The following is a 22,111-nucleotide window of genomic DNA, read 5'->3' on the forward strand; positions in this document are numbered from 1 at the left end:
CACACACAGCGTCTTCACGACGTATACAGAATTGTCCTGATCGCGTTAGTGTAGCCGACAAGAAGGTCCCCACCATCCTCGCACCAAATTTCAACACACACGCCCACTCCCATTCTCAGACCCCACTTCCCCACTCCCAGTCCCGCTCCCACTGGGCAGGAGGCGTGGGGAGAGCGGAGAAGGAAGGGAGAGACTCCGAACGCTTCTGTCCCCACCGGCTCGCCGTCCCCGCGCCCCCGCCCCCGCCGCGTTACCCGCCCCCTTCCCGCTTTTTACCTGCCAACAGGTTCCTAATCTCCTCGGGGAGGGGGTAGGGAGAGGAGGTGCTGCTGGGGTTGGGCATGTTAGGGAGCGCGGGGCGTGCGGGGAAAGGACCTGCGCTGAAAGGGGACTCGACCGGCTGGGGTTGCGGCTGCGACTTGGGCTAGGGGTCCCGGTGAGGACAGCGGGGCTACGAGTCCGGACACTGCCGGGCCGACGCTCACAACAAGGAAGTCACTGAAGCCCCAGCCAAGGCTGCTGGACTCTCGGCCCAGCCCCGCCCGGCAATTCGGGGCGGGGCAGTGGGCGGGGAGGAGGCCCGAAGGGCCAGAGGGGCCTCAACTGCGCATGTGTAACCCTCGGTTTTCCTCGCCTACGAAAAAGAGCCCCGGGGCAGGCCACACCCACCCCTACGTAAGGGCGCGGGAGGTGGAGCGGCTGGTGGGAAGGGAGTGGAGTGCGGCTGCATCACCTGATCCAGCGCCTGAGGTGCCTTTCGGCCATTTTTGTCACTGGTACCCCCGCAACTGCTGACCATTTCTCCACGGTCCCGGAAAATAAGGTATCCGTAGTGCCTCCAGGTTTTCCGATCGAGAGACTTCCTGGACCTTAATCAGCCCCGCCAAGGTGTAACACCTCGCCCAGTACCCCACATGGAATTTTCGACCGCCCTAAACTATTATGGCCTTCTTTGTCCGATTGCATGATGGCAACAAAGTCCCATCTTCAGCCAGTCCTCCTTCAGGAGCCAGTCTGGAGCTGCTCCAGAGAGCGCTCTGATTGGCTCTTACACTACTTTTCTACCTAATTTAGATTTTTGGGGTGACTGATTTCCCCCACTACGAAGAGCAGGGAGGTCTAGTTACAAACACAAAGCTAAATAGACACAGATACCACTGTCTACCTATAAGCATCAAAAAGAAAATTGCTGGTGATTAGTAGAATGGAATTATAAAATCTGTTCACTCCAACCTGATCGTTTAATCAATACATACTTATTGTCTCCTATCTCCAAATCTTCTTACAGGTTTTCTCTAAAAGATATGTTCTGGTGCTTTTAAAGGTGTGTGTGTGTGTGAAAGAAAATAAGTAAATAAATAAACACTTTTTTTTCTTCAGATAAGAACCGCCATGGCAAAGGTCTTTCCTAGATGCCACTATTGTATTTTGAAGATTGTATTGCAGCTCCAATAACAATGGAAATTGTTTATTCCTCTACCCTCCAACTCTCACTAGATCAATGCTCCTTAAACTTTAGTTTGCTAGAATCACATTGAGAACCTATTGACAATGCAGATTCTAAAGTCCCACTCCCAGAAATTCTGATTCTGTCTGTTTAGGATGGGACTTTACTGATTGCATTTTAAACAAGCCCCATAGGTGATTCCTTCTTGCTCCTGTAGGGCACAAAATTTGTCGTAAGTTTCATCCCCACCTGGAACCCAAAACATGACACAGAGCAATGGCTCCATTAATATTTCACACCAAAAAATCTTAGACAGTAATAGTAAAAAATTAAGTAGTCAAATACAAGTCATTTTTGTATAATTCTCTGAGAAATACACCAAATACTAATTGTAAAAGGAAAAATTAGAACATTTTGGAGTTCTCTCAAAACAAAACAAAAAAGACAAAAACTTTACAATTGAAGTAAAATGTGCAAAATAACAAAAAAGACACCCCAAAACAAACCTATTCCCTAAAATGGAATCTGAAATTCCTACTCAGATTTAGAACTGTGATCAATTATAGAAAAATTGCTGAAAATCAGAATTCTTTTTGGTGGAGGTAAAAGTGAATAAAGAGTCATTTTACAAGGTAAGTCCTCCAACTTCAAAGAATTGAGAATTATTATTCTTAAACTACAAAATTATCTTCTTAAAGAAGGAAGAAACTATTTTATGGACATACTATATTAGTGAGGATTCTTCCTCCCTTTACAGCTATCACATACAATTCTTCATCTTGTCACACTTTTTATTAAGCCAGGCCTCCAAATGTTCCTATCCTTTGTTTCTTTCTGATAGAACTGACCATATTTTTAAAAATTCTTACGTCTCATTTATTTATTTACACTCCACTCATTCCACAAAGGAACTGAGGTGATTTACTCTTGTATGAAATAGACAGCTTTCTGCAGTGGATCAAATGGACACTGTCTCCACTGTTCATTATGACAAGTCATTCTTGTTATTGAGAGACAGGAAACTATTAGGATTGCCTTAAAATATATAGCATCTAGTAGTCCAAATAAAAAAGGCAATAACAGGGCTTCCCTGGTGGCGCAGTGGTTGAGAGTCCATCTGCCGATGCAGGGGACACGGGTTCGTGCCCCGATCCGGGAAGATCCCACATGCCGCGGAGCGGCTGGGCCCGTGAGCCATGGCTGCTGAGCCTGCGTGTCCGGAGCCTGTGCTCTGCAATGGGAGAGGACACAACAGTGAGAGGCCCGCGTACCGCAAAAAAAAAAAAGGCAATAACAAAATGGACTCTTTGTATGAAACACATTTCCCCTATTTAGGAAACCATTCTCAGACACAGGTTCATGATGGATTTACTTGGGCAATGCTTTGTATACTCTATCATTTTTACTGTTTATTGTTAAAGTTACTGAAATTGATTATAAGACACAAAGAGAAATAGAGGCTAGAAGAAATATATTCTTATTTCTCATTTCCAAATGTTTCCATAACAAAAAGTAGGAAGGAAATCAAATCATACCTTACATTTTAAACTAGTCATATTAGGTAAAAAGGAATAATCAATGACACTTTAAATCTCAACCTGAGAGAGATAGCAGCTTCCCTACCATTATGCACAGACTGGATTCTGGAAAAATCTCATGATTTGACTTCTCAAAAGTAAATCCTTTAGTTCAAAGCAGATGTGTGTGTGTGAACATGTGTATTTCCTTATTACTAAAGCTAACCTCCTTTCCTTACATCTTTCAAATTTAGCTTAGCTGAATAAGTATTTGCCCACAGGCTTAGTTTTAAAAGAATCTGAACACTGAAGAAAAAACAAGACAGTGAGCTAAAACAATTTACTTTTCTCTACCTCTCTTATCTTTATTTGGCTTTCATAGGCATGTGGAAGAAAGATTATATTTATACTTAGGCACTGTATTAGTTATCTGTTGCTACATAACAAAACTTAGCTTAAAACAAACATTTAGTATCTCACACAGTTTCTGATGGTCAGAAATCCATGATCAGTTAAGCTGGATGGCTCTGGCTCAGAGTCTCTCAGGTTACAGTCAAGCTATAGGCTGGGTTGCAGTCATCTAAAGACTCAACCATAGCTAGAGGATCAGCTTTGAAGAACGTTCACCCACAGTACTGTTGGCTGGAGCTCTCCATCCCCTTTGCTGTTGGCAAAAGGCATCAGTTCCTCACTACATGGACTTTGCAGGGCTGCTTGAGTGTCTTCTTAACATGGCAAGAGCAAGTGATCTAAAAGGTATCCAAAACCAAGACAGAAGCTGCAATGTCTTTATGACTTAATATCAGAAGAGGCATAATTTACTAATGTCATATTCTATTGGTCACACAAACCAGGCCTGGTATATAGAGGGAAGGGACTGCATAAGGCTGTGAACACCAGGAGGTAAGAATCACTGGAGCCATACTGGAAGCTGGCTATCATAGTCAGCCCTTTGGTTCCCAATGATTCACATCTATCCCAGTGCAAAATACACCCATCCCCTCCCAAAGCTATGTGCAAGGTCTCATCCCATTATGGCATCAGCTCAAAGTCCAGAGTCTCATCATCTAAATCAAGTCCAAGTGTGGATGATGCTTCTTAAATAAAGCTCCTCGAGTACAGTTCTCTCAATCTAAAGACATATCAAGTAAAAAGACAAGTTATCTGCTCCCCATATAACATTACAACAGTGGGACAGGCATAGGATAACCACTATAGACATTCCTGTTCAGAGAGGACAGGAACAATAAGAAGTATACAGAGATTACTGATTCATAGCAATTCTGAAATCCAGCTGGGAAAATGTCGCAGGTTCTTTGATTAGGACAAAATTATACTCCCACCTGGAATAACTTCTCCACAGATCTCAATTCTGCACTCTGAGTCATCCTTCCTTTTCTGTGAAAGGTAGTCTATGTTTTCATTTGAATTGTTTTTTGGGTTTTTTTGCGGTACACGGGCCTCTCACTGCTGTGGCCTCTCCCGTTGCAGAGTACAGTCTCCGGATGTGCAGGCTCAGCGGCCATGGCTCACGGGCCCAGCCGCTCAGCTGCGTGTGGGATCCTCCCAGACCAGGGCACGAACCCGCGTCCCCTGCATCGGCAGGTGGACTCCCAACCACTGCGCCACCAGGGAAGGCCATCATTTGAATAGTTTTCTTGACCTGCTTCCTGCCAATGGCCTTAGGGGATCAGAAGACCTCTTTTCATTTTGTACTGTCACTATCCCAGTTTCTATCAGGGTTCAATCAGAGAAGCAAAACCACTAGAATGGAAATAGAGATAGATAGATAATATAAAGGAATTTGTTACAGCGATTTGACCCTACACAATTGTGGAAGGTGGTTCAACTGTCTCTGTAAGGCTGTTATCTTTGCATCTGATGTTGGAGCTTGAAGTCCAACAGAGCAGAGTCAGGAAGGGAAGATGAAGGAGATTTATGACAAGCTGGAATGCAGAAGCATAGCTCATGAGGACAACATAAAACCCAAATTAGCTCTTGCTGCCTCTGACCTTGGTAGTACTTACGCCCTGCAGAAGCTGGGGTCCTTCATTGCAGGGTTAAACACACACTGGACTCATGATTCAGAGACCTGAAAGGAGGATCTAGCAAAAGATGGAGCAGTTGCAGGTCTGGCTGCTGCCTCAAGCCAATGAAGTGAGCCAGAAGATAAGCAACAATATATGTGAGCTACAACATGACTGCTGCTTCACTTCTGCAAATCTCACACAAGAATCTCTTTTGTGCCCACCCTAACCGGAAATAGAAAAAGGAATTCCAGGAAATATAGGTTGACAGATTGCAAAGCCACCAAGCATACACTTGTATTATAAGAGTGGATTAGATAAAGGAAGCAGTTGAAATTTTGTATTTATTTTGCAGCCTAATACATTTTTAAAACTTTTAAAACCTATTATGTCCTAAATTTAAGTCATCTAGTAAGAGCTCTTTTCAAAGTTTTTAGAAATGAAGACGTGTTTTTACTTTCTAAATTTTTATCCCTTTCTTCATTTGAATATTCTAGGACTGGTAGGTATGAGTTTATCATTGTGTGGCAGTCAGCAGGAAAAAAATCATATTCTCACTGGAATTCTGGAATGTGAAGTCATTTACCCTTAAAAGATGTGGGGACTTCCCTGGCAGTCCAGTGGTTGAAGCTCTGCGCTTCCACTGGAGGGGGCACGGGTTCTATCCCTGGTCAGGGAACTAAGATCCTGCAAGCCGCGCAGCTCGGCCAAAAATAAAATAAAATATTTTTTTAAAAAAAGATGTGATACAGAACCCAACCTGTATCAACAGGTTCTTGTAGATATGGCTCACTAACCTGTCTTTTGAGTTTTTAGGTCATAGTTACTAATCCTATTAGTATAATTTATGAATTTAGTGAGATAAGGAAACTTATTCTCTTTTGCTTTCCATCTCATTTGCATACACACAAACATATACTCAGGCGTTTTGCTGCTCCAGTCAATCATTTTAAAATAAGAATAATAAGAATTCAATGTAGACTGGATTTGAGCTCTTAACAAAATGCTGTATATCTTTAGGGTTCTACAAATTAGGAATAAGGTAAGAGATCTGTCCATCACATTTTGGGCTTGTCAGAAGCTACTGGATTCTTTGCCCAGGTAACAGCTCTCTTCTCGATTTAACTGAAATTGGTTCCCCTATCCAGATTCTCAATACTCAGAGACTTTACCATTGTAAGGTCAGCCCTGTTAATCTGACTCTGATCTTATATCCCAGTTCTAGTAACTGAGTTTCTCCTGCCTGGGTTCTGAGACCAAGCCTTTTACCTTGCCTACTTTTAGTAAAGGGACATGTTTGTTTTGATTCCTTCTAGCCTTCTTGGACTATGGCTTCTGCCTTACTCTTGTAGTGTTGATTTATAGGCTGGTATTATATTCTAGGTGGATCTCCAGAGAAGAGATGGACCCAAATCCGTCTTGCCTTCTACTTATCAGGCTTGATCCTCAGAGTATGGGCACTAGGAACATGCCAAGAAAATGCTCATTTTTTTTACTATATAAAATTGAAAACAGACCCTCTTCTCTCCTCTTTTACTCCTCTGTGGTTTGGTACAGTTACTCTGTGAGCAGGTATATAAAAAAGACAAGAACTTTTGATCCTCCCCCTTAATTCTCGTCATCAGAATCTCTACTTTCTACTCAGAGGCCCGAGTGAGTGACCTTGAAAATTCTATTTTATGCTTGGCTAATAATAGACTTAGGGAGAGTTATCCTCATGCTTAACCTGAGAGATAATAATGCAAAGTCACTGGTGTAATTTAAGCATCCCCAGTTCACCCTATTCCCCCAGATGATCCTGACCTACACTTCCTGAAATTGTACTAATTAGAGACTTGGGAGAGTGGACAGATGACTCTTTCCCTTTGCACCTCAGTCTAGATTAGTTTGAGGAGTCAGGTCTTGTATAATACCTGGATTAAGCACAATGTGGTTTTGGATGAATGATAACTGAGACAGTATTTTAGAATTTAAAATATCCTGAGAGAGGGCAGGCTGCATGGACCTACCAAGGAATGGTTTTGGGACTAGCCATGTAAAGCAAGCAAGGTGTTCACGGGCATATTTCACACTGTGTTCCCTCCAGTTTCTTTAGGGTACCTCTGGTCCCCACAACAGCCTTACCAACATTTACTGAGAAGATAGTCTTCTAGAAGGCTGAAACTGAAGAGCATAACTGCCTTATTATTTAAACTTTGATGGACTCACATTTGAGCTCTGATTGAACTAATCCGAGTTCAATCATTGACTCCACATGAACTATTTACTCAATTTTCCCTACCCTTACCTATAATAATTATTTTTGTTACAGGAATTTATTTTATTTTTGTTATGTTATTGTACTTATTAAAAACATGACTTTAGATGAAGCATAATTTTCTAATACATTTCTAGACATCATTTTATCGCTAAGTTGGCAGAGATTTTAGAACATTAAACAATTAGAAATTGGTGTAGGTTTCTTTCTATATGTAAAGATTCAGAGTGTCTCGAGCCTTTATTGTGCTCGGAGTCCTTCCGCTTATTATAGTACATCTATTCTCACTAGGCAATTTTAAAATACCAAGCTGTCTTCAGCAACAGAATTCAGTGGGTTTGTGCCTGATACATTCATGAGGGGCTTTGATGGATTTGGTAACCATAACAGCTGTTAACATTAAGCTGCCATTTAATTTTTTTCAGTGACTTTCAAAGTTGTCAATATTAAACAGTGTTTTGCAAATGATTACTTTAAGACCGATAAGAATAAAATTAAATAAAATTTAAAAGGCTCAAACAAATTCTCCCTTTCTTCTATAGTGTCCCTCTACTAGCAAACAAATAAAAAAATTTTACAGAATTTTAAGCACTACCTTATATAGTTTCCAAGAATTTGCTTGTATATTACTATACTCAGATATTCTTCCATTCCTTTCCCACCTTCCCCCCCCCCATTTAATTTTTGTCCTTTTTTCATATATCTCAGCTTTGGTTGAAAAGAAAAACTGACCTGGAAAACTACTGGGTAGATCCACATAAGTATAAATGACCTTCACTATAGTGACAAAAAATTAAGTATATTTGTCCTTATTCTCCTACAATCAGGTAAGGCTTGCGGAGTTTTGCTGTTGTTGTTGTTTTAATTTTTCCAACTTTAATGAGATATAATTGACATATAACATTGGATAGGTTTAAAATGTATATATGTATACATACATGTACATATGTATATAATGTAAAATAGTTACCACAATAAGATTAGTTAACATCAAGGCATGTGCTTCTTAATAATCTAGGCACACCAAAAAAGCAATTATTTATCTATCAGTGAAATAACCATAGGTGGAGAATAAGAACAGGAAAGAGGAAAATCCAAGATCTCTACTGTATCAGTTAGCTATTGCCACAAAAATGAAGCATAAACTCTCTCAAAATTCACTGACTTAACAATAATTCTCAGAGATCTGTGGGGTGGCCAATGATCAGATGAAGGTTAACTAATCCAGGCTGGGCTCAGCTAGGACTATTCAGCTCTACTCCACTTGACTCTGACTTGGGCATGTTCTTGTCACGGCAATGACAGAGGTGCAAGAGAGCATGCCCAGTCCCATTAGCACTTTTCAAGCCTTTGATTGCATCAAAACTGCTAAGATCTCATTGGCCAAAGCAAGTAACATGGTCAATCCCAGAGCCAAGGGGTGGGGAAATACTCCTTAAGCAAAAGAGGACAATGCAAAATTACTGCAAAGGATATGGATGTATAGTCCTATTTCTGGGGAAGAACGAAGAGTTGGAAGAGTAATTCAGTCTACCACAATGCAGTAGGCCAAATAATGGCTGTCCCCCAAAGATGTCCACATCCTAATCCTCAGAACCTGTAAATATGTTACCTTACATGGCAAAAGGTATTTTGTATAGGTGAATAAATTAAAGATCTTGAAATAGGGAGATTATCCTGGACTATCCAGGTGGACCCAATATAATCTCAAGAGTCCTAATAAAAGGGAGGTAGGAGGGTCAGAGTAAGAGAAAGAAATGTGATGACAGAAGCATAGAGATTTTAAGATGCTTTGAAGATAGAGGGAGAGGCCACAAACAAGGAATGCAGGTGGCCTCTAGAAGCTAGAATAGGCAAGGAAAAGGATTCTCCCCTGGAGCCTCTAGCCTTCATTTTAGCCTAGTGAAAGTCATTTCGGACTTCTGACTTCCAGAACTGTAAGATAATACATTTGTGTTATTTCAAGCCCCTAAGTTTGTGGTAATTTGTTACAGCAGCAATTGGAAACTAATATACACCTACAAAATCTATTATCTGAATAAGAGATTTCTAAATAATCAATAGAACCAGCATACGTAATCTTACTACCAACTAAATATCATTTTAGTAAATAAAGCTATTTGTAGAAAATACATGAATGCCTATGACTTTAGTCTCCTTATTGTTGTATATAACTGTTAAACAGTTCTTCATACATCAAAACACATATTCCTTCAACAAAAACTACTGAGACCATCATTCCTAAACTCCAGGCTTGAATAACGAATGCAGTTTGAAAACATCATATTTACAAAGGCAATAACTATGCCAGTCCAGCCTTGATGAACCTCCCTGAGTTTCTTTCCAACTTCAAATTCATGCCAGTCTGCCTTCCAACCTGCTTTTTATATCTCACCATCCACTCACTAAACTTTTTCCAATGCAGTACTCATATTCATTCTCTTACTGAGACTCTGAGGTCAGAGGGCACTATTTCATTTATTATTGGTCTAGAAATCTCTAAAGTTCTCCCTGATTGCCAAAATGGTTTCATTTTTTCCTTATTTATACTTAGAATAAAATTTCTGTAGGTGAGGTTTCAACTTCATTGTCCAAGATGGCATCATCTATGTTCCCGGCAGGAAGATGGAGGAGTGTCAAAGGAGAATGACAAAAGACACGTACTAGCCTTTTCTTTAGGAAGGTTCTCAAGCTGCCACAGGACAGTTCCATCTACATCTCACTGGCCAGAACTTAGTTACGTGGCGACACTAGCTCAAAGGGGTCTGGAAAGTATTTATTCAGGGTGACCTCATGCTCAGCTCAGAATTCTGTTAGTCTGGAAGTAGCTATGAGGAAATAACTAGCAGTCTGCCACAGATGTTGCCTATGTTTCTTTTTGCTGAATAACAGCAGAACAAAGTCTACATCAGCACTAAGCTTTGAAATCCTAGAAAATACATTTTTCAAAAAAAAACTTTTAGGGAATAGCTCTACTTTCTGTTTGACACATGCTGCTAGCACCTTTGCTCATCTCCCCTGATTGAATGTTCTTGCGTGTTAAAGTCTAGTACCTTGTTTCTCCATTTTGGTTTGATAAAACCTTTCTTCACAAATTTAGTTGTGGCATTTTCTGAACTTGAAAGATTAGCAATCTGTTTCAAGCTCCAGATAATGGGAAAGTTAATCTACACCTGTTTTTTTTTTTCCATATTTGCCAGGAGGCTCAGAAATGGGTTGCCAATATTTTTAAAAACTAAATAGTAATTGTTACTATTGCATTTTCTTAGAGGGGCTTAGGTGTAGAATCCACTCTCTGTTAGCTAAAAGCAGAGCATTAGCTGATCAACTGACTAACCAAAGCAAATGTATTAATCATAAATTTAACTGCAATTGAATGGAACCTTCACATTTACTTTGCATTTTGAATGTATTATGCAAAATGATTGGATGAAAGTGCTTGTTTATAAAAAAATACTCTAAAGCTGGTCCTTTCTTGGGTTGGTTTTAATTTTTTCTTTTTTTTTCCCTCTCCCCCTCAAGATTTTCCAAAAATTCCTGTAATAGCAGATACTTTCGGAAGGTTATTTATCACTGCACTAATGAAGATTTGGAAGTAGTTTTTGCTCTGGTTCTCCTTGTTGCTCTCCCTGACATTAGCAGTTAGAGTGCAACTTGAAGAAATCTGAGAAGGAAAGACACAGACATTTGAGAATTTCTTAAAAGTGTTTTAGGCTGACCAGAAGCATTTTTATTTGAACTTTCATATCCTATGCTCAGAATACAGAATATGATAGTCTATGTTGAAGCTGTTATCATGGGACACTGAGCCATTAATATGTTACCATTCTAAAATAAAAATTAATACTGAAATATGTAACTGGTTGGTCTCCAACTGCTCTAAGGAATAAAGACAAACTTTAATGATTCACTTCCCTTTAAGAATTCCTTCTTTAAAAATAGCACAGTATTCTTTATTTTAAATTATTTAGTTAAAAATGATAATGTAGCACATTCTCATGCAAAAAAAAAGTATCAAACTGGTATAAAGTGAAAAGTAAAAGTGCCTTTACCTTTCCCTAATATTATTACTCTGAATTTTAATAGGGATTTCCAAAATGCGTTCTAAAAGGTTTGTACTAATTTACATTCCAGTATTCCTTAAACATAGTTATAACCAAATATACTTAATAACTCTTTGTTCATTTGCTCAGAGCCTTTCCATATTTACTGGTTATTAATCTAATTTACTTTCACAGCCTTCCTCTGAGATCAAGATATTAATCTTCCAATTTTATAAATCAAAAAACAAAAATAGGGGCTTCCCTGGTGGCACAGTGGTTGAGAGTCCGCCTGACGATGCAGGGGACACGGGTTCATGCCTGGGTCCGGGAGGATCCCACATGCCGCGGAGCGGCTGGGCCCGTGAGCCATGGCCGCTGGGCCTGCGCGTCCGGAGCCTGTGCTCCGCAACGGGAGAGGCCACAGCAGTGAGAGGTCCGCGTACCGCAAAGATAAAAATAAAAAAATAAAAAAACAAAAACAAAAATAAAGAGACTTTAAGTTGCTCAACAGTAACTCCGTGTTGTGCTATGAACTGAACTTAAACTTCCTACCTTGTGGTAACATTATCTAGCCACTGACTCTCAAGCTAATGGGGGAAGAAAATAAGTAAAGCCTATAGAAAATTATTTTTAAATGTTTGAATATTGAGAACCTGGTAAGCATCAAATATCAGCCAACTATTCTGGTCACCTAATTTTTTCCCTGACTTAGAGGAAAAGTTATATTTATGACCAATTTGGTATCCTTTCTATATATGTGTCTATTGGGACTCATTAGCCTACAGTTATGAAGACTAATAAAGGTATTCACTAATAAAAGGCATATCACACTGGAAAAAATGCAGTTCCTATATCTTAGAGATTCTAGGAAATGCTTTATCTTTAGTTTCACATCTCATCACAAAATCTCTGTGGTACCTGGGTAGCCACTTTGTCTAGTTGTGCGTTATTACTTGAGAGACAAAAAAGCAACTGAGGTGCAGAGCAGTTCTGACTCTGGAAATCTCAGTCCTGAACTTAAGTGTGACAGTCACTCTATAGAGTATCCAAAAACTAGTTGAAGCTTATATGAGAATTAAAGTTACATCTCTGCTCTACCATAAAAATCTGATGGCCAGAACTGTCTCTCCTAATGTCCCTTAGGCTGTCAAATCAAATTGGACCCATAGTTCTCACTCAAGGGTTTTAAAAGAGGCTTCTTCCTGGCTGCTGTTACCACTTATTTTCACAGTCGGCCTTCACAAGAGTGACTTAGGACAGGAATTTATAGTACAGGGACACATTTGAGTAAGAAAAATGGATGTCCTCTTTGTTGAACTAAATAATAACCCTGTTCTAGTAACAGCTTTAGAGCTAGGTTGTCAGATTCCCATTAAATTTAATTTTCTAGGTCTAAACCTACAGGACTGGAATTGTCTTTATTCAACTGATGTTCATAGTTTTCTGCAAGGCTGTCTCTGGATGAGAAGTGAAAATGTTAGGTAAACATATCGAAGGCTAAAAATAAATCTGGTTATTTGGGGAATATTCAGGTAACAAAGTCAAATTCACTTTGAAACTGAAAGTTTGAGGTCATGTAGGCAAAACCTCTATATCCTATGAATATGTAAGTAACAAGAAAAAGACTGAATTTAGAGGCTGAGCTCTCATACCAATTTTGTTTACCCTGTGAAATTTTTCTCATTAACAGCTCTGTATTCTCCCATTTTGATGCCTCTCAATCCCCGTTATTAAATCCTAATGGTTTCTGATGGTTTCTGCAGAATTGGATTGGGCTGGATTCAAGGTATCTAATGCAGATTTGGCTTTTTTGTTTGTTTGTTTAATTGTACATTTGGATGAGAAGTAGCTTTCCTGGTAGAACTTGGAATAAAGTCATAATAGACTGATGTGTGGATGAGCAGATGGGAATCTGACTTTGTCCAGATGAGCTAAAAAATCAAAACAAAAAAAACCAAAACGGTACCCTGATATCTAGCCTCCATCTCTATTTTCAGCTTTAACCCTGTCCTGTATGGCTTTGGATAGAAACAGAGCAAGTCTGGAATTTCAGCTCTGTCAATTTATGGAGGAGCTTGGGCAAGCTATTTACCCTGAGTACCAGTTTACTTGTCTGAAAGATAAGAATGAGATGATTGTTGTAGGAATTACAGATTATATTTGTATGTCTGGCAGACAACAGGTATTCAGTACAGGTATACCTCACTTTATTGCACTTTGCTATATTGCACTTCACAGATAGTGGGTGTTTTACAAATTGAAGGTTTGTAGCAATCCTACGATGAGCGAGTCTGTCAGCACCGTTTTTCCAACTGCATTTGCTCACTTTGTGTCTCTGTATCACATTGTGGTAATTCTCACAATATTTCAAACCTTTTCTTTACTATTATATTTGTTATGGTGATCTGTGATCAGAGATCTTTGATGTTACTATTGCAAAAAGATTTCAACTTGCTGAAGGCTCAGATGATGGTTAACATTTTTTAGCAATAAAGTATTTTTAAATTAATGTATATACATTGGTTTTTAAGACATAATGATATTGCACACTTAATAGACTAGAGTATAATGTAAACATAACTTTTGTATGCCCTGGGGAACAAAAAAATTCATCTCACTCACTTTATCATGGTGGTCTGGAACCGAACCCGCAATATCTCCAAGGTATGCCTGTAAATAGTAACTGTGGAACTAGTCAGAAAATAATTAAACATTATCACGCTGCCAGCTGAGACGGGAGACATTTTTATCACCAGTCCCTCCTATTAAACTTTTAAAAGTGGTATGGAACCACAGAAACATGCAGAACTAAAGTTCATAAGAAGAAGAAACTGGGAAGTTCATTCATCCATTCAACAAATATAAGCAAAGAAGAGGATGCAAAGATGTCAGTCTATAAGGCAAGTGGCACACAGACATCACCATATTCACAGTACAACAAGATATATGCCACATGATAAACTGAGTTAAAGTGCTATGGCTCTTTGATAAACGTAATACTTCTTCCAGCTCAATTATGAGAAAATAGTACAGGATTCCCTTGCTATGCAAGAGTAGGGTGTTCCTATGAAACCTTTCCTAAGCCACAGTTGTGTAAAGCAAAGAAGCAATTACCTTAGGACACATCTTGCTAATGGAGGCACAAAGTAAATTGAGATAAAGCACAGATGTTCACAGACACAGTTGAAAGCTATGGTGGCCTGATGCTGAGATGCTGAGTGTAGTTCCCGGGGAACTCTCACTGCCTGGGGTATGCACTGCCTCTATAACAGCTGACTACGAAACACATGCTTTAACACTATTTTTGCTTTTTGCTTATTTTTTGGTAAAAAGCAAAAATCCTCTTTGGATTTCTTTCAGTTAGCTAAAACAGGTACTAATGTAAGTCTTTCAAAAAAACAGTGTGCCATAAAGTGAACTTTCAAAATGTAGGGGATACCTGTATATGTAAAAGTAAGCTTAAGCAGAGCGTTAATGGGTAAATGTGCAAAGTGTGTTTATGATATCATGACTAATTCAATTTGACTAAAGCATGGAGTGAATAAAAGAGGAAAGTGTGAGATAAGACTAAAAAAGTAGATTTGGACCATATACTGTACAGGCATTAGAAGACCAGGCAAAGGAATTTGAAATTTTTTTAGTAAAGGGATAATGTTACTGATATGATAATAGCTTTACTAAGAGACAGTTCATTTGGAAGCTTTGTGAAAGAGTGCAGGGAAGAAATACCAAACCCAGCTAGGAGACTCCACAATGACACAGGTGAAAGATTGTAATGTGCTGATTTAAGGTAGGAAGAGTGGAATAGAGGGAAAGGAGTGGATTCAAGAGTTGGGGCAACTAGAATGTACAAAGATTAGCAAACATGCTGTTAATTAGTAAAGAAAGGAGTGCAATATGGTACAGGTATTTCTCGTTCCTTATTTTTGTTATCACTGTAAAAATGTACGTTGTCTGATTCTGCCTTTATTTTCATTAAAATAATGACTATTTTTAGCTTTATGTTAAGTGCTTAATAAATGTGAGATGTTTATTATGATGACAATGATGATGATAATGATTATCTCATTAGGAATTAAAATAAAACTTACTCTTGTGTTTGACTTCTCTGGTTTATTCTTCCTAAGAGTACTGGACTTCTTTCATTCCTAGAAGATGGTTCTCAGTCCTGGCTACTCATCAGAATCCCCTGAAGAACATTTTTGAAATTCTAATATCTGGACTCCAGCCCTGGACAAATGAATCAGAATCTCTGGGAACTGGACTCGGGCATCAGTATTTTCAATTTTAATCTCCCCAATGATTCCAATGTGCAGCTAAAGTTGACCTTGCACTCCTGATCTTAAACAAGATACACTGCAGTCTCGAAAAAAACCCACGTGCTCACATTGCTCTCTGTCCAGTCATTGTAAAGTTCATCGGGTGCACACACGGTGGTTCATTCCCAAGTCTCAACTACGGGGCAGTTCCCCAGAGTTCCTTGATGTTCAGTATTCCTTGCTGGCCTCTCCCCGCTCCACACCACTCCATCAAAGAAAAGTGAATAATCCCAGTTCCTATGGGAAGTACAGATATGAGAAAAATCAACCTGAAGTTAATGTAGACATCGCTGGTAGCAGAGAGCAAAGACAGAAAGAACATGGATCCTTGGTGAATTGAATTATTATATCAATCAGTCCAGAAGCTTAATCTACCACTGGACTTCGGGTTATATGAACCAAGAAATTTTACATATCATTTAAGCCACTTTGAGTTGGGGTTTCTGTTACAGGCAAGAGTATCATATGATATTATCAGCCCTTTATGCTCTTAAAATAAATGATTTTAGATCTTAACTGTTGATATCAGACTTCAGAAATGACAAAGTGCCAACCTGAAATATGACATCTTTTATAGGGTAGCCAGCAACAATATTCATGCCTTAGTGACGTACACACTTGGGCTGTAAGTACTGCACAGCTGTGAAAACCTGGACTTTGAAATCTGACACATTTTCCAGTTGTATCCTGACCATTTGTGTTCTTTTGTTTTAGCAGCATAAAGTACATCATGTGAAATTTCCTTATAGTGTTATTTCAATGAACTTTCAAAGAAGAAAATAATTCCAAATTCTAGGCTCTGAATATGCCCTTGAAATATTATCACACCTATAATACTACCAGAAACTACTTTTATCTATTAAACTTTATGTGTTGATAATACACTGAAAATCTATTTCTTCAAAAGATGCTTCTTATGATACAGAAGAGTGTGAAAAAAAGAGGGAAAATATATTTATATTTGCTTATATATACATCAGGAAACTCTGTAGGGAAGAAAAGTATGAACAATGATTCATTACAAGGGGAGTAGAGGGACTGGACAGATGAGAATGTTTGGGGGAGACATCGCTATATGTGTTTTTATACTCTTTGGTCTTTGAAATAATGTGATTATATTACCTATATAAAATGTTAATTAAAATATCACTCTAACAAAAATAAATTTAATTTTAAAATTCTAAAATATATTTTTACCAGAAATACTCCCAAATTAATTGATTATTCTACCATCAAGAACTCACCAACATGAGAAACCCTATCATCTCCACTCAATGCCATATTAGACTGTTAGCTAAAACAATACTAAATGTGAAATTTAAAAGCTTTTTTGTGAAATGCTCTTCTTAGTGTTCCATTTCTATTAGGACACCCAAAACTCTAAGCAAGCTCACATATGTCCTGAAACCACACAGAGGAAACACTGAATGTCCAAGATGGGGTAAAGCAATTCAAGTAAAGGGAGAGGAGACATGGTTAAAGTAACAGAGGGAGGCTTGGCACTGGGTTGGCACTGCAGCCCAGAACATCTGAAGAATGAGCACAACGTATAAATTTTACAACTAACAACTAGATGTCTTACAAATGGCAAACGAGTATTGATTGGTTACAGCTCATTAAAGTTTGTTTGCATCATCGTCCTCCAACTCACCCCACCTGCCATTGCAAACCAGATCTTGTTCTTGACTTTTCCATCTCTAGGGATAGACAATGGAGTCCAATCCTAATAACAATAATAATAATGCCAGCTAACATTTATTGTTTATTCTACTTACCTCCTACCAGGTATACATTTCAGGCTCAAGCTAAGTATTTAAGAGACTCTCAAAGACCAAACCAGATTCATCAAAAAATCAACAACTAGATTACTAATAAAACTAATTTTTAAAAATTTATCCCTTGAATGAATTTGTAAATTATAGTACAGCAACACTTTATAATGGTATAAAGCTGCTAAAAATAACTATGACAACTACGTTAAAACAGAGAAGAATATGTAACATATAGGATTAAATCTGAAAAAGCAGAATGTCAAATGGTATGTAAATTCATTACAATTATGTTAAAATGTGCACGTGGATGAGTCTCGGAAGATAATATACAAGTTTTAAGATAGTTGTATTTAGGGCTTCCCTGGTGGTGCAGTGGTTGAGAGTCCGCCTGCCGATGCAGGGGATGCGGGTTCGTGCCCCGGTCCGGGAAGATCCCATATGCCGCGGAGCGGCTGGGCCCGTGAGCCATGGCCGCTGAGCCTGCGCGTCCGGAGCCTGTGCTTCGCAACGGGAGAGGCCGCAGCAGTGAAAGGCCCGCGTACCGCAAAAAAAGAAAAAGAAAAAGAAAAAAAAAAGATAGTTGTATTTAAAAAGTTGGTTGACACGTGGGATTTTTTTCCTTTTCTCAAAATTTCTTTCAATCTTATCGCTACCCCATGCATTATTTTAACCTACTGTATATTAGTCAGTATACAGATCACATGCATAACACAATCCAACATACTGGCAAATTTAAAAAGATTGCAGTTTATTTCTCTCTCATATTACAGTCCAAATATAAGCCATGCAGAGCTGATACAGTGGTTCTAAACTATATGTCTACCTAGAAATTCTGTGACCAAGAATAGGAGAAGGGGTGTTGTTTTTTGCTTCACTACTCCTTATTTTCCCTAAGGGAATGGAAACAGTTGTTTGAATGTAGTTTATGCTTTAAACCCATATTAACTGCAAGCTCTCCATCCATCCTTATCTAGTAACTAGTTCCTTACATCAGTGATGTGCTGCCTCTTAACCAAGTACATACTACTGCTCTTGTCACCAAATTAAGTTTTTATATTTCCCCAGATGCTCATATGACTGGCTTCTTCTTCTTCAGGTCTCTGCTCAAACGTTGCCTCCTCAGATAATGCCATTCCTGAACTTCCCTATCTAAAGCAGCCTCTTATCCAATCACTATCTCTTACTTTGTTTTATTTTTTTTCGTAGTATTTAAAAGTATTTATTTGATTTTATGATTTGCCTTCCCCCAATAGAATTTAAGTTCCATGAGAGCAGAGATCTTTTTAAACTCTGTATCCTCAGCTCCTGGTTTATAGCACCTAGCACAGTGCCTCACACACAGGAAGAGGACAAAAAATGTTGAATGAATGAATGAAATGACCAATCCTGCAGTAACTCTAGCGTTGAAAGGGCCCAGCAGGGAAACAAAACATAATTGACAATTACCAGATATAGGCCTCTGACGTTTTCTTACTGACCTTAGAAATACTGGGGTGGAGCAGGGGAAGTAAGCTGTTTTGCAAGCTGGTGGGAAAATATCTGATTGTTACCTAAACTCATTTAATCTTGGAGGATTGATTCAAGGTGCAGGCAAATGCTTCTCAAAAGGAATGTTGTACCACTCAGCTCCATTAAATCCCTTCATCCAAATTCCTGGTCAGCTCATCTTCTTTTAGCGTTCTAGGTCACAGTTGATGGTATTAACAGAAATCACCAAACTGGGTCTCTGTAAAAATAAATATCAAAAAGAATTGTAAGTGAATTGGTATTTCCCTTTCTTCCAGCCTGAGGCATGTACAATACCCACTGAATTCAAGGGTACATCCCAGGGTGAATCTATGTGTGAGAATAAAAGTGCAGCCATCCAAAAGGGAGATCTTGTTCTATATTCAATTTGCTGACTTTCAACCAAATTTAGCATTATGTGAATGTTTAATAACAGTTCTTGATGCATGCCTTATACATAAGCCAATAACAAGTTCTTTAAATATGCATAGGAGGTAACTCTAGCAAATGGAAAGCTAAATAAACACAAGTGTGAAGAGATATTCTTCCTGCTAAATTATCAGCAATCATATCTTAGATGCTACACTTCCTGCTAAGGTATGAGGGGATGCTGAAGGGGTTGTAGAGAGTGTCTGACATGTTAATATTGCTAATGGATTCTTGTGTTGAAAGTATATAACATAATTCATTACATATTATATGACTTCCTGGCATGGCACATAGGCTACTTGAAAGTCAGATTATTCATATGTTATTGCCTCTGAGGCTACACAAAACTTTAGCTTTCATATAATCATATAATCATTGATTTAAGAAATCTTTTCTTGAGAAAATAATTTTTTAATGAGCTTGAGAACTAAAACAATCATCAATTTCTAAAACAGAAGTCATTATTTTCCTTGTAAACCAGATGTTCCTCTAGGGTTCCACCTTAGCTAATGGCAAGACAGTCCTCCCAGGCACTTGGTGGTATCCAGTTTTTCCCACATTCCCAATGTCCACAGAAAAGCACACAAGTGCCCTCATCTCCTCTCAACTGGGTAACAACTAATAGCTTCTTAACTTTTATCTCTACCAGCCGCATAACATTTGAATGTCTTTTTTATGGCATTCCAGGTACAGCCCAATTTGGATTCATTTCACTTTCTAACATTACCCCTCACTACAAATCCCCCAAGCAAACCTGATTCCTAAATAAGTTAAAAACGTTCATATCTCTGTGTCATTGTTCATACTGTTCCCTGATTCTGAAATGCTGAAATACTATCCCCTTCCATCTGTTCTTTCTTCCTGTTCATCCTCTAGTTGTCAGCTCAGTTGCCACTTCCTTAGTAAACTATCCCAATAGCAACTCCTTCAGTAGGAGTAGAAACTCCTTCCACCTTGCTCCCATGACATTTTGCTTGTTTATAATAAAATTATTATTATATTATTATTATTAAAGGCCTTACTATGTGCCAAACATTTTGCTAAGCAAGCATTAACTCATTTAATCATCACCATTATTATTCCATCTTATAGAGGCCTCTACAAGATTAACTTGTTTAAAGCCAGGCAGTTAGTAAGTGGGGAATTGAAATCCAGATCCTGTAACCCCACAGACATGCTCTTCTTGAGCATTCTGCCTGATACTATAATTAGCATTCATAACTCTGTCTCTCCACCGAAACTGTACACTCCTTGAGGTGTGGGGTTGTGTCTTTGTAGCTCTGCATCCCCAGCCTAGCACTGTGTTTTGTGCATAACAGCTGCTCGAATTCTTTAATGAATTAACAGAAAAGAGGATGCAGAAGTCTGACAACTCTTTTTTCTTACACTACTCCTTTCTCTCCTACCATCCACCTCCCCAGCTTATTAGTACAGATTACAAAAACTGCATACAATCCGTAAAGCAGAAGCTGCAGCTGTCTCAGAGCTCTGAGATCCACATTAGCTGAACTGCCCTGGGAAGTAAAGCCGTAGAAGCACCCCATGATGAGCAGCCGAACACAGGCGCAACACTTGAGAGTCAGCTAGAAATACGACCGCAGTCTGAGCTCATTTCCACACAACTGGCAACGGTTTTGTCCAAGATGCAAGCATCCCAGCCCTCCAAGCATTACTACTATAATATTTATTGAGCAATAACAATTGCTAGATGCAATTCAGAATGTTGAACTGGACATCATCTTTACTCAGGAGACTGTGAATTTAAATTCTACAGACCTACAGAAATATCTCCCACCCATACATGTATTCAATAAGCAATGCAGCAATATTCCTCCAGTGGGTCAAAGTACCCCTGGATACTGAATGAGACACTCACCGAAGATGCAATAACTTACCCAGGCTGAGACAATAGCATTTAGTGTGCTAGAGTAGTGACGTGTTATACAGACCTTAGTGTCCCATACAAGTTAGTACAGCTTCTAAATGTACTAAATATTCAACTAACATAGTTTATGATGTGAGATCAAAGATGTGGCCAAGACTGGCCCTGGAAAAAAAAAAAATGTACAAGAGCTAGAAATATAAATCTCACCTCTCCTAATAGCATCACCTTCTGCTTCCTGGTATGTGCCTTTATTACACTAGGTCCATCCCATTTCTAATTTAACTGATCTCTGCTAAACATTTAACTGGCGATGGGCCAATAAATGCATTACATTTTAAAGTTAAATTTAATTTTGATCAAAGTAATTCATGCACATCCTTTTAAAAGTAAAACATGACAAAAAGTCCTCTAGCCCACCCTTTCCCAGTTCCTACTTCTGTTTCCTTGTGGTAACCACTTTCAGTTCTTTTAGCCATTTCTTTTGGTGTTTACATCAACTTTATAAATAATGTGCTAATACAGTTATTTCTTGATTTTTACATTTTAAACATTATTTGCTTCCTTCTGGAAAAGAAATTACCTGTCAACACATCCTCCACACACACCCCCAAAAAGCATACACATATTTCCCCTCCGCTATCTTCCCAACATAACTACAGCATACTTTTAGGTTAAATCTATAATTGAAGTTTCCATAATTATGAATCTATTAATATTGTTAACAAGCTCAGTCACGTAATATAATTAGAGTTCTTGAACAGCATTTTATGTCCTAAAAGTTTATACTTCCTCTGTTTTATGGGTTGCTTGATTTTCTATATACCTATCGTCAATTCATTCTCAAACTCTCCATTAGAACTGAAAACTCCTCTCAGTGTAGTCAAACACCTCAGGCAATCTGTCAGTTTA

At 38.7% G+C, this 22,111-nt stretch overlaps 1 protein-coding gene and 1 long non-coding RNA gene across 4 annotated transcripts in view; both read right to left on the minus strand.

Annotated features, from left to right (window-relative positions):
• The window catches only part of SKAP2 (src kinase associated phosphoprotein 2), a 304,301-nt gene that overhangs the window by 158,657 nt on the left and 123,533 nt on the right, over nt 1-22,111 (minus strand). For 2 of the 3 annotated variants that reach the window (XM_067746564.1, XM_067746565.1), the window contains exon 1: nt 277-552. In XM_067746564.1, coding sequence (XP_067602665.1) covers nt 277-343 — 67 coding nt within the window. In that variant the 5' untranslated portion in view covers nt 344-552. Of the gene's footprint in view, nt 1-276; nt 553-18,932; nt 19,109-22,111 lie in introns of those variants that run through there. The other variant, XM_067746566.1, reaches the window with a different exon arrangement.
• LOC137229115 (uncharacterized) lies at nt 3,165-15,668 on the minus strand. The gene is made up of 3 exons (XR_010945540.1): nt 15,383-15,668; nt 13,914-13,982; nt 3,165-3,713 (listed from the first exon to the last, which is right to left on the minus strand). It is a non-coding gene; the product is annotated as an uncharacterized lncRNA (long non-coding RNA).

Source organism: Pseudorca crassidens, chromosome 8 (genome assembly GCF_039906515.1).
Source record: "Pseudorca crassidens isolate mPseCra1 chromosome 8, mPseCra1.hap1, whole genome shotgun sequence".
NCBI lineage: Eukaryota > Metazoa > Chordata > Mammalia > Artiodactyla > Delphinidae > Pseudorca > Pseudorca crassidens.